Here is a 13,087-nt window from a genome sequence, read left to right as displayed (position 1 = left end):
AGATGTGAGGGTCTTCCTTCCCTTTTTATTTTGTCAGGTGGAAGAATATACAGGATTTGCAAATCTTCCAGGGAGACCATGGGCATTAAAACCCTACAGGTGTAAAGATGTTGTGATGGGTGAGTTTATAGTCCTGGATTCTGCTGTAGAATCCAGTACAAAAGGAGATGGTGGCAACAGCGTCCTTTTTTTTTTTAAACTTCATTAAAATGTATAAGAAGCTGCTTCCTTGGGGAATTGAATTAATTGAATTATTGTTCTGTGGGAGCTTCCAGTGGAACAGTGGTCCCAGAAGATGTCCTGAAGGGAGCTATGAGCAAGGAATGTGGATAATTTCTTTTGAAAAACCACAAGTTGAACACTGCGTCGTCCTGGTTCTTTCAAGACTGATCCCAAATGGTATCAAGAATAGCAGGAGGTTCACACAGCTCGGCGGGTGTGAAAATTCTGTGGCCGAATTAAATAGGCTCCATTATATTTCAAAAACAGCTCTAATGGGTTTCTCTGGAGCACAGCCTAAGAATATCATGTCTCTCCTTTGTATCCCAGGATGGCTGGGATGGTTTGATGTTGCTAATATTATACTTCAATCTCCCTATAAGTTGGACAAAATGAGGAAAAGGCCTGGCTTATCCCGAAGAGGGTCTAGCTAGGCGACAAAAGGACCTCATCCATAAGGCCAGACCAAAACTGGAAGCTGATATGATTTAATTGTAAAATGATTATCATTATTCACATAAATTTTTTTCTAATCAGCTTATTTTGCCCCAGATATCGTTGAAGAATCATTTAATTTTAGAGCTAAAGGGGTTTTAAACACTGTAAAACTTATAAGTTGAGGTTTCTATTCTTTAAAAAAAATTGCATTGGATTTATTTACCCTTATATTCAATTTAAAAATAGCTATAGGCATTTCTTTCTACTACTTATTAATGCAACATTGCATTCTTACTTTTGATCATTAATATTCAAGCTGACATGGTCACCTTTAACTTCTTCCAAACTAACACATCTCCCCTAATCCATTTACTTGTTTTTCAATGAAAACTGAATTTAAAGTCAGAAGGAATTATTCCTTAATCACTTCCATTTATCCTATTTCCTTATTTATCCTCCTCAGCTGGCTATAACATGGAATCAAGGCACACTTTTTCCTATTTGTTGCCCTTGTTGCAAAAATTTTACATTCTTGTTCTTAATTTAAAAAGCAGATGAGTCGCATCTTAAATATTCTTTTGTCTAAGGAAAAATAAACTCAAACTTAAGTTGCTTTTGGAGTATGTCCTACTCAGTTTTCTTCCTTTGTAGATCATTATTTCCTGTGTTTAAAAATTCTTGCTTTCTAGTTTGAATAACCTGGAAGACAAAAAATATAGGCAGGTTTGTTAAGAGCATCAGATAAAAGTTTCAACCCTGGAGAAAGCTTTTGTTAAAGGTTATATATAAGTTCCCCTTTCTTGAGTACCTTTAAGCCCAGAGATAAACAGATGTCTCTTTTCTTGTGTATTTTCTTCCAGTCATGGAAAGATAAAAATATCAAGGTGAGAAGGGACCTTAAAAATAAATGTCAGCCAGTTCTTGGATTCCCTTGGTGACATCCCACAAGATCAATATCACCTGCTCTGTGGAGCTTATTCATTGGCTGTCACTGGGACAAGTTGCTCACTTAGACACGAGGCAAGACATTTCTGTTTTAACCCAAATTGTTAAAAGATCCATGGCTCCTTTTATTAACCTGAATTCTTTTTCCCTGGTTGACTTCTGCTTTCTTAGTGCCACACACGAAAAATATTTCCTCTTTCAGAGTTTGAAGGCAACTGTGATTTCACTCAAGAATTCTTGCCTATGCTTCCCTATGCTATGTCTACCCATGCCCCTGTTTCTTAGATGACATGACTTTTGACCCCTCAATAAGACGGGATAGTTTCCTTAGGAAAAAATGCCAGTTTTTCTGTCCTAGGTGGTACTCAGAATCAGCCGTGTTAGTTTCTGCACGTTCAGGGGACTCAAGATTATCATCACACCACCCCTTCCAAGGTGCCATTTGCCTTTTTCATAGATCACACATCACACTATTAATGGGGTGATTTTACTTGACAGTGAAACTAGTATGAACATCTCCATTGGATACTTACAATTTTATTTTTCCTGCCGTGGCTCTCTGCTGCTCTCATGGGCTTCTTTGTGATTTCCCTCTCCTTCTATATCTAGTTTAAGATTTTCTAGATCAGAACTCCCGTGGGCGAAATGCATGGCTCCCCATTCTCATGAGCGACACCCCATTCCTAGAAAGGTCGTATTTTTTAGGATTCTGCAATTCAGAAATCTAAATCTCATGCATATTGTTAACACTGTGACAATAATGGTATCCGACAGAATCAGATGTCTCTTTGAGTTCCCTTTCCCTGGATTTGTACCATATCAAAAAAAATGTTTGTTAGGAGTGAAAAGTGGGAGTTTTGGAAAGATTGATTCCTTGTGTAGAAACCCAGTAATGTCTAGATCATCTAATTTTATTGAGGGGGGAGAACATATTCACTTACGCCGCAAGTATTTATTCAGTTGCTGCTTCTTTGATGCTGGTCAGGCATCTTTAAGTGTCAAGTGGCTAGTCTTCGTGGTGGGAACCATACTGTGTTCATTTTAGGTCTTTTAATGTTTATTTAATAAGTTCTGTCGGGTTTTCTGAGGATCTTGGATGAAATCATTTTCACATTATAGCAAAGTAATGAAACAGTTGAAAAGCTTCCTCTCTCCAGGCTTCCTCTTCCATTAAAAGGAGTCCAATTCAATCATTTATATTCTCATTGCCACCTACTTTGTAATATTTAAATAAACAGTTATTTTTGCTCTTGGTGGTGTTGGGGGAGGGGCAGCGTTTTTTGTTTTTTTATTTGTAATGACTCGCTTTTGCCTTATAAATAACTTTCCTTTCTACTGGCTCTCCAACCAGACCCATACCAAATACTCAGGGGTATCCCCTCCTTGTGTCTCATTTTAGTGACATGGGCTTACATCATGGACATTCACTGAAGTCTGAAACTTGTTTACAGCCTTAGTAGTGGTAGATGGCAACCACCTCTGTAGTGCCAGGTTCCTCTGATCTTGACAAGCCTGTACATAGTAATAAGTGGATTTAATTCACGTATTATTTTGGAGCCTTCAAAAGACATTCACTTGCTTCCTCTTGCTTGATATTCGCAGTAGACAAGGCTGCAGTCTTTCTGCATTTTCCTAACATGGAAACCACAGCTCAGAAAACATGCAACTTACAGAAGGACCAGGACCCAAGTAGGCTCCGGGGGCTCTTTCCAATATTTCATATAGATGTCTCTTCTCTGCATCTCAAGAAATTTTGACGTCCTCCCAGGGGAGACTTTATATTTTAAAAGTGGATGGTGGTTTTTCTTTTCCAGATGAAGGTAACGATGGAAATATATACTTTCTAAATGTCAAACAACAGAAGAATAGTTAAATAAATTATGACAGATCTATACACTGGGATTCTATGTGGCTATTAAAATTAATGTTTCAAAGAATATGTAATGATACAGGGAACTGCTCTTGGCTGTATCAGTGTGGGATATTAAACAGCAAGCTCCCAATTTTGTTTCAGAATTATGCATGAAAAAATAGCGCTGGAACTAAATATACCAAAATATTAACGGAGTTTTCTGGATAGCAGGATTATGGTTTTCTTTTCTTTTTTTATACCTTTCTGATTTTTCCAGTTTTTTCTTCAGTGAACTCATATAATCAAAAAAACATACATGTTATCTTAGCTATACTCCACAAATTTTTAATTTTTGCTAAAGTAATCCTTTGAATGGTTCTTGTTATCTTTCATTTTTAAAATTACATCTGACATGAGTGGGTTAATTTTTATTATTAGTGTATACATTTGAAATAAATAACATGTTTTTAGTGTATATATTTTAAGTCGATTGTTGTAACTCATTTGCTGGTCTGTTTTTTCCTGACAGTGACCCCTTTTTATATAATTCATTAACTCAGTCAAACATTTTGAGGGCTTTCTAGATGTACCAGGCTGAAGATACCTTGGATAAAGGCAGCTCAGTCTCTGCTCTCAAGAAACACCATTCTGGTTGGAGATACAGTAGTTGCAGCGTAGAATGAACTGTGCGAGGGCTAGGCTGGTACTCAGGGACTGCAAAGAAAGGATGCTAAATTCATGGGTCCTGGGGGAGGTCAGGGAACCCTCCTGGAAGAGTTGCCTTTTGAGCTGAAAGCAGCTGTTCTTTTTTGGATGACCAACCTCAGATTTAGAAATAATGACAACATAAGTAAATCTTCTTAAGCTATGTAGGCAGTTGTTGCTGGAATTCTTTTAATCTTCAGCATTTCCCTTTCTGTCTGTTTATTTGGGTTTACTAAAAGTTAGTGGTTATACCAAAGCATAATAGTCTTGCTCTGAGATGATCCTAATGATGTACTTTTATAGTGTTTCCAAGTACATATCCTTTTACGAGTGATTAACACTGATTTTGATCACTTTTTTTCATCCCTATTTCATTCCTCTGCCTCTTCCTACTTAGCTGAGGGAGGCAGATAGGGTTTTTTGTTCCTGTTTTACAAACATAAACGGAGTCATAGAATGATCAATAGATTTCTCCAAATTATGAGGTGAGTCAGCAGTGGAACTGGGAAGAGAAACCAGGGTTTCTTTGTTCAACGCTCTGACTTCTAAAGTATTTCTCCATGTAAGTAGAATAAGTTGTTTGCCAAAAATGCATTCACCTTTTAAATCTTTACTGAAAGTAATGAGCTTAAAATAAAGTCTTACAAAGGTAATCGTATTGTTACAGCTTAGAACAGAAGTTAAGGCTATTTGGGTAGATTAAAATGAGTCCTGAGTGAGGCTTAATATTTGGTCTATTTAATTAATTTGTTCAGCAATGGATTTTAATTCTCATTGAAAAAAAGGATAATTGAAACAGTCTCAGACCCGTTTAAGAACATTATGGGATCCATTCTGATTAATTTTAAAAATATTAACTAAGAAGGACAGGATTAAAAATGAAATCAAAATTGACAATATCTGTATTTTATGATACTGGATGATTGTAACTTTATTATCAAAAGGTTTTCGTGTAATCCACTGATGAAAATACAGTGGACCCTTGAACAACATGGGTTTGAACTGTGCAGGTCCACTTATACACAGAATTTTTTCACTGAGTACGTTCTACAGGATCTGAGGTTGGTTGAATCCGCAGATGTGGAACTCTATATAAGGAGGGCTGACTCCAAAGTTAATACTTGAATTTTCAACTGTGTGGTCTCTTGGTGCCCCTGACCCCCACGTTGTTCAAGGGTCACCTATAAAAGTATCTTAATGTTCTTAGTAATTATTTTTACTACTAAAATAATTAGTACTCTAATAATAATGTGATAGTCATTATGCATATTATGCTAAAATATCTGAAGCAACAGTGTAAATGAATATGAACGGAAATAAATACTTTTAAGTATTTCATTGAAGTTTTTTCTTCTAATTAAAAATATTCATAGGGAATTCCTCCAGTGGTTAGGACTCTGCACTTTCACTGCCAAGGGCCTGGATTCAGTCCCTGGTCAGGAAATTAAGATCTCACAAGCTGTGCAGTGTGGCCAAAAAATAATAATAAAAAAATTTTTAAAGAATAAAAAATAAAAATGTTCATATATTTTGGATTCATTATGGAAAAAAAATAAAGCTTAAACCATGCACCATATTTTTATTTAAAATATGTATTTTTTTGATTTAAATACAGAAAATGTTGCATTAATTGGAGTTTTGAGAACTTTAGAATACAGGAATGGTTCTATTATATTTTATATAGAATGGCATTTTTATTTTCCACAATTGTAGTGATCTGATTTTTGAGTTATTATTTCAGATTCTTTAATTTTTGGCTCCTGTTCCCAACCAGGCCTAAGATTTTATGTGTAATGCATCATTTATATTGCCATCAAATACTGTTTATCAGGATGCCATTTAGGCTTTGTTTCTAGGAAAAATGAAAAAACAAACTCATCACAATACTACATTCAGAGTTCAAGAGAGATATAAGTAGAAACTCATACTTGTCTGGGGATCTAGAATTTATGTCTTACCTAAACTTGATGAGGGCAGAGTGACACTTTGTGGTACTGCCTTTCTGTCTTTTACCCTGAGGTTCTGCATTGCTGGGATTGGGGGAAACAGAGGATGATCCAGCAGCCACATGGTAATTGCCAGGCAGTCTTATCTGGGTACCCGTGGGCAAGTTATTTCACCTTCTGGGACTTTAATCACTGATCTTTGAACAGAATAGTATGATAGACATGAAAATAGATACAAAGGAAAAATATAGACATTGACTGTTGTTGAAGTATGCAGGAAGGCTGATGAAATCTACTGAATTATGTACCAGTATCAAAAATTGGAAAAAGTCTCCAACTGGCTGCAGTTGGGTAGAATTTTGAATGTAAGGGGTGATGAAATAATAGAATCATGGAACACAAGTAGATGAGATTAATACTGGAAAGCTTCACAATGGGGACTCTGATGGTGGGGCATCTGTATACCACGGATCAGCCAAGATAGTACTGATTTTTTAAGATCCAGAGTTCACAAATTAGAGTAATTACCCCAGGCAGAAGAGGGTGTGTGTGTGTGTGTCTGTGTGTCTGTGTGTGTCTGTGTGTCCTCATTTGGATAGATGACTAACTATTAGATTTACCCTAATCAGGATTCAGGTGGTGATGATGAAATAGGTTGTACTTCCTTAAATATAGACTTGCAGTAATTTTGATCTGCTTCATTTCTGTGGTATAGGAGAGCAGACTTTCGTGCCAAACTCCCTAAGTTTGAATCCTAGTCCTGCCATTCTGTCATGGACCCTGTCAAAGTTACTTAATTGCTTTGTTCCTTAGTTTTTCCCCTCTGTAAAATGGGGATAATATTGGTACCAACCACACAGATGGAGATTCGATAGGTCAGTTAAGGCACTCAAATCATTTAGAATCATTCCTGGAACTCAAGAAGTGATAAGCATTAGCAGTAATGGTCGTGGTATTATATAATTCATCATGTAACTTATCAAAGCACTTTCCTATCTGCATTTTTGTCTGAATCCATTTGATTCTCTTAAGGAAGCAAGGCTCAGAGAACTTAACGTAACTCTCCAAGGTTCCCAGTCTAGTAAACACTGAACAGCTAGGCTGGAGCCCCTGGCCTCCAACTCCAGTCCTGCTCAAGTGGGTTTTTTTTTTTTTTTGCCCATAGCTGGGACTGGATTCTTGCCCAGAAGCAGAGCTGTGTGGGAAGTTGTAACTCAGAGATCAAGGGGAAAATGTGAACTTGCTGGGTCTTCCCCCTTCTAATAGCCCCTGCTTCTCTTCCTAATCATCCTCCCCTCTCTGCCCCAGACATTCCAGAACTGCGACCTTCAAACCAAGCTTTAAGGAATCGAATCCTACTCTAACATGCATCCGTCTCTGTATCCTCAGGAATGAGGGGAGACTCTTATTTCATTGGGATGAGGAGCCCGGGGCAGCAGGGGCAAATCCCGGAAGATGGAGGACTCTTCCTGCTCTGCTGCATAGACAGAGACTGGGCTGTGACTCAGTGTTTCACGGAGGAGGCCTTTCAAGCAATCACAGACTTCACGGACCTCCCGAACTCACTGTTTGCATGCAACGTCCACCAGTCGGTGTTTGAAGGGGATGAGAGCAAGGTAAGAAGCCTTTCTGCTCCTGAAACAGGGGGAGGTGTGGCATTATCCCCCAAATATTTCCATTGCTTCTTTGTGGTTAATGTTTGGAAGTTTTTGAAAATGTTTACTTGGCACTCTTCTTGGCATGCATAGCAAGAGCAGAAAAGGCTGTTCTATTATCAGTTGACATTGGAGGTACACACAACAAGGCTGTATGGGAGACTGTGTTGAATCAGATCTCGATGTCTGCCACTCAGAGGACTGTCTAACAGTGGTGTTGGGAATAGTGATTGCAGGGGATACCCCTTGAGCTAGGAAGCAGATGTTGTTAAAAAAAAAAAAGTTTTATTTTCCCCTATTCTGCCCAAAACTTAATTTGCCTTTCCCTACGCAGTGCAAGCTCTCTTTCCCCCTTACTCTTCCTGCAGTTTGATGACTGTTCTAACAATAGTCTCTTAAATTGGGCCCCAAGTCCTGCAGCACTTATTAGAAAGGTAAATTGGTTGGCCATATGAGACTTGCTTTGCTCAAGTGGGTAGAACTGTTTTGGGTGTGTTGTAAGAATTTGCGTGAAAATGCTTAACTCCTTGATTTGAAATAATTAGGGAAAGAGGTTGTCTATGTACAAGCATTTTCCAGAATATGAAGCTTCCATTTTAAGAGTCAGCTTGATTTAGTGGAAGCATTCTTGGCCATCAGAGTAAATATTCCTTTTGGAGGTCTTTCGAAAGTTTACTTCGGATTTCTCTGACCTTTTAACAGCAGAGTCTAAATGGATCAAACCTTCCCTTGTGCATGTGGATTTCTAATTGTAAAATCCATTACTAGGCTATGTTGTAAAACATGGCCAACATTTTTTGGGGGAAAGAGCCTTTTTTTTTCTACATTAAAGTATGGCTTTGTGTGAGATTAAGAGTAGGATTTATGATCGCTGTTTCACAAACTTGGACTGTTTTTGCCAACTGCTGAAGTCCAAACTCTGTTGCCTGAACACAATTACTGGAAGTCTTTGTTCTGAATTTTATTGGTTTTGTAAGCAATCGTGATAGCCCAGAGGATTAGGAATTATTTCAAGCCATATAAAGATAGTTTTATAATAGTATAATTTTGGAGTTGAACAGTTGAAATGATGGGCTAAAAATAACTTGAAGTCCAAGGAATTATATGTGATTAGAACCTCCAGAGCTATCATCAGCAGACTATTTGAAGTGAAAAAATGACACAGAGCCTTTTTGAAAGAAACTGGGAATTTTGCTCTTGGATTATAACCATGTTATAACACAGATTATAATTTATTCAGAGCAAGTCATTTCCCCTGAAATCTACCTGATGTTAACTATGAAACAAAGTTCCATGTTTTCTTGTTCTCTCATCTGTTTAAATATCAACAATTAGAAGGATTTTCCTTAGAGTTTTTTTTTACTTTAACATCTTTATTGGAGTATAATTGTTTTACAATGGTGTGTTAGTTCTGCTGTATAACAAAGTGAATCAGCTATACATATCCATATATCCCCATATCTCCTCCTTCTTGCATCTCCCTCCTACCCTCCCTATCCCACCCCTCTAGGTGGTCACAAAGCACCGAGCTGATCTCCCTGTGCTATGTGGCTGCTTCCCACTAGCTATCTATTTTACATTTGGTAGTGTATATATGTCCATGCCACTCTCCTACTTCGTCCCAACTTACCCTTCCCCCCGCCATGTCCTCAAGTCTATTCTCTACGTCTGTGTCTTCATTCCTGTCCTGCCCCTAGGTTCTTCAGTACCATTTTATTTTTTTTAAGATTCCATATCTATGTGTTAGCATACAGTATTTGTTTTTCTCTTTCTGACTTACTTCACTCTGTATGGCAGACTCTAGGTCCATCTACCTCACTACAAATAACTCAATTTAGTTTCTTTTTATGGCTGAGTAATATTCCATTGTATATATGTGCTACATCTTCTTTGTCCATTCATCTGTTGATGGACACTTAGGTTGCTTCCATGTCCTGGCTATTGTAAATAGAGCTGCAGTTAACATTGTGGTACATGACTCTTTTTGAATTATGGTTTTCTCAGCGTATATGCTCAGTAGTGGGATTGTTGGGTCATATGGTAGTTCTATTTTTAGTTTTTTAAGGACCCTCCCTACTGTTCTCCAGAATGGCTGTATCAATTTACATTCCCACCAACAGTGCAAGAGGGTTCCCTTTTCTCCACACCCTCTCCAGCATTTATTGTTTGTAGATTTTTTGATGATGGCCATTGTGACTGGTGTGAGGTGATACCTCATTGTAGTTTTGATTTGCATTTCTCCAATGATTAGTGATGTTAAGCATCCTTTCATGTGTTTTTTAGCTATCTGTAGTCTTCTTTGGAGAAATGTCTATTTAGGTCTTCTGCCCATTTTTGGATTGGGTTGTTTGTTTTTTTTGATATTGAGCTACACGAGCTGCTTGTAAATTTTGGAGATTAATCCTTTGTCAGTTGCTTCATTTGCAAATATTTTCTCCCATTCTGAGGGTTGTCTTTTCGTCTGGTTTATGATTTCCTTTGAGGTGCAAAAGCTTTTAAGTTTCATTAGGTCTCATTTGTTTATTTGTGTTTTTATTTCCATTTCTCTAGGAGGTGGGTCAAAAAGGATCTTGCTGTGATTTATGTCATAGAGTGTTCTGCCTATGTTTTCCTCTAAGAGTTTTAGAGTGTCTGGCCTTACATTTAGATCTTTAACCCATTTTGAGTTTATTTTTGTGTATGGTGTTAGCGAGTGTTCTAATTTCATCCTTTTACATGCAGCTGTGCAGTTTTCCCAGCACCACTTATTGAAGAGGCTGTCTTTTCTCCATTGTATATCCTTGCCTCCTTTATCAAAAATAAGGTGACCATATGTGCGTGGGTTTAACTCTGGGCTTTCTATCCTGTTCCATTGATCTATATTTCTGTATTTGTGCCAGTACCATACTGTCTTGATTACTGTAGATTTATAGTATAGTCTGAAGTCTGGGAGCCTGATTTGTCCAACTCCATTTTTCTTTCTCAAGATTGCTTTGGCCATTCGGGGTCTTTTGTGTTTCCATACAAATTGTGAATTTTTTTGTTCTAGTTCTGTGAAAAATACCAGTGGTAGTTTGATAGGGATTGCATTGACTCTGTAGATTGCTTTGGGTAGTAGAGTCATTTTCACAATGTCGATTCTTCCAATCCAAGAACATGGTATATCTCTCCATCTGTTTGAATCATCTTTAATTTCTTTCATCAGTGTCTTATAGTTTTCTGCATACAGGTGTTTTGTCTCCTTAGGTAGGTTTATTCCTAGGTATTTCATTCTTTTTGTTGCAATGGTAAATGAGAGTGTTTCCTTAATTTCTCTTTCAGATTTTTCATCATTAGTGTATGGGAATGCAAGAGATTTCTGTGCATTAATTTTGTATCTGCTACTATACCAAATTCATTGATTAGCTCTAGTAGTTTTCTGGTAGCATCTTTATGATTCTCTATGTATAGTATCATGTCATCTGCAAACAGTGACAGCTTTACTTCTTCTTTTCCAATTTGGATTCCTTTTATTTCTTTTTCTTCTCTGATTGTTGTGGCTAAAACTTCCAAAACTATGTTGAATAATAGTGGTGAGAGTGGAGAACCTTGTCTTGTTCCTGATCTTAGAGGAAATGGTTTCAGTTTTTCACCATTGAGAACGATGTTGGCTGTGGGTTTGTCATATATGGCCTTTATTATGTTGAGGTAAGTTCCCTCTATGCCTACTTTTCTGGAGGGTTTTTTATCATAAATGGGTGTTGAATTTTGTCAAAAGCTTTTTCTGCATCTATTGAGATGATCATATGGTTTTTCTCCTTCAATTTGTTAATATGGTGTATCACATTGATTGACTTGCATATATTGAAAAATCCTTGCATTCCTGGGATAAACCCCACTTGATCATTGTGTATGATCCTTTTAATGTGCTGTTTGATTCTGTTTGCTAGTATTTTGTTGAGCATTTTTGTATCTATGTTCATCAGTGATATTGGCCTCTGGTTTTCTTTCTATGTGACATCTTTGTCTGGTTTTGGTACCTGGGTGATGGTGGCCTTGTAGAATGAGTTTGGGAGTGTTCCTCCCTCTGCTGTATTCTGCAAGAGTTTGAGAAGGATAGGTGTTAGCTCTTCTCTAAATGTTTGGTAGAATTCGCCTGTGAAGGCATCTGGTCCTGGGTTTTTATTTGTTGGAAGATTTTTAATAACAGTTTTAATTTCAGTGCTTGTGATTGGTCTGTTTATATTTTCTATTTCTTCCTGGTTCAGTCTTGGAAGGTTGTGCTTTTCTAAGAATTTGTTCATTTCTTCGAAGTTGTCCATTTTATTGGCATATAGTTGCTTGTAGTAATCTCTCATGATCCTTTGTATTTCTGCAGTGTCAGTTGTTACTTCTCCTTTTTCATTCCTAATTCTGTTGACTTGAGTCTCCCTTTTTTTCTTGATGAGTCTGGCTAATGGTTTATCAATTTTGTTTATCTTCTCAAAGAACCACGTTTTAGTTTTATTGATCTTTGCTATCGTTTCCTTTATTTCTTTTTCATTTATTTCTGATCTGATCTTTATGATTTCTTTCCTTCTGCTAACTTTGGGGTTTTTTTGTTCTTCTTTCTCTAATTGCTTTAGGTGTAAGGTTAGGTTGTTTATTTGAGATGTTTCTTGTTTCTTGAGGTAAGATTGTATTGCTATAAACTTCCCTCTTAGAACTGCTTTTGCTGCATCCCATAGGTGTAGGTTGTCGTGTTGTCGGGTTTTTAAAATAAATTTATTTATTTATTTATTTATTTTTGGCTGTGTTGGGGCTTCGTTTCTGTGTGAGGGCTTTCTCTAGTTGCGGCAAGTGGGGGCCACTCTTCATCACGGTGCGCGGGCCTCTCACTATCGCGGCCTCTCTTGTTGCGGAGCATGGGCTCCAGACGCACAGGCTCAGTAGTTGTGGCTCACGGGCCCAGTTGCTCTGCGGCATGTGGGATCTTCCCAGACCAGGGCTCGAACCCATGTCCCCTGCATTGGCAGGTGGATTCTCAACCACTGCACCACCAGGGAAGCCCGGTTGTCGTGTTTTCATTGTCATTTGTTTCTGGGTATTTTCTGATTTCCTCTTTGATTTCTTCAGTGATCTCTTGGTTATTAAGTAGTATATTGTTTAGTATCCATGTGTTTGTGTTTTTACTGATTTTTTTTCCTGTAATTGATATCTAGTCTCATAGCATTTTGGTTGGAAAAGATACTTGATACGATTTCAATTTTCTTAAATTTACCAAGGCTTGATTTGTGACCCAGGATATGACCTTTCCTGGAGAATGTTCCATGAGCACTTGAGAAGAAAGTGTATTCTGTTGTTTTTGCATGGAATGTCCTATAAATATC

At 37.5% G+C, this 13,087-nt stretch overlaps 1 protein-coding gene across 1 annotated transcript in view; it reads left to right on the top strand.

The window, feature by feature from the left end:
- RCAN2 (regulator of calcineurin 2) overlaps positions 1 to 13,087 on the top strand; it is a 268,038-nt gene that overhangs the window by 32,128 nt on the left and 222,823 nt on the right. The window contains exon 2 of the mRNA XM_057555061.1: positions 7,495 to 7,721. Within this exon, the coding sequence (XP_057411044.1) occupies positions 7,497 to 7,721 (225 nt within the window). The 5' untranslated portion in view covers positions 7,495 to 7,496. The remainder of the gene's footprint in view (positions 1 to 7,494; positions 7,722 to 13,087) is intronic.

This window comes from Balaenoptera acutorostrata, chromosome 10 (genome assembly GCF_949987535.1).
Source record: "Balaenoptera acutorostrata chromosome 10, mBalAcu1.1, whole genome shotgun sequence".
In the NCBI taxonomy this organism is placed as follows: Eukaryota; Metazoa; Chordata; class Mammalia; order Artiodactyla; family Balaenopteridae; genus Balaenoptera; species Balaenoptera acutorostrata.
The sequence above is the reverse complement of the archived record's forward strand: the minus strand, read 5'-3'. Positions and strand labels throughout refer to the sequence as shown.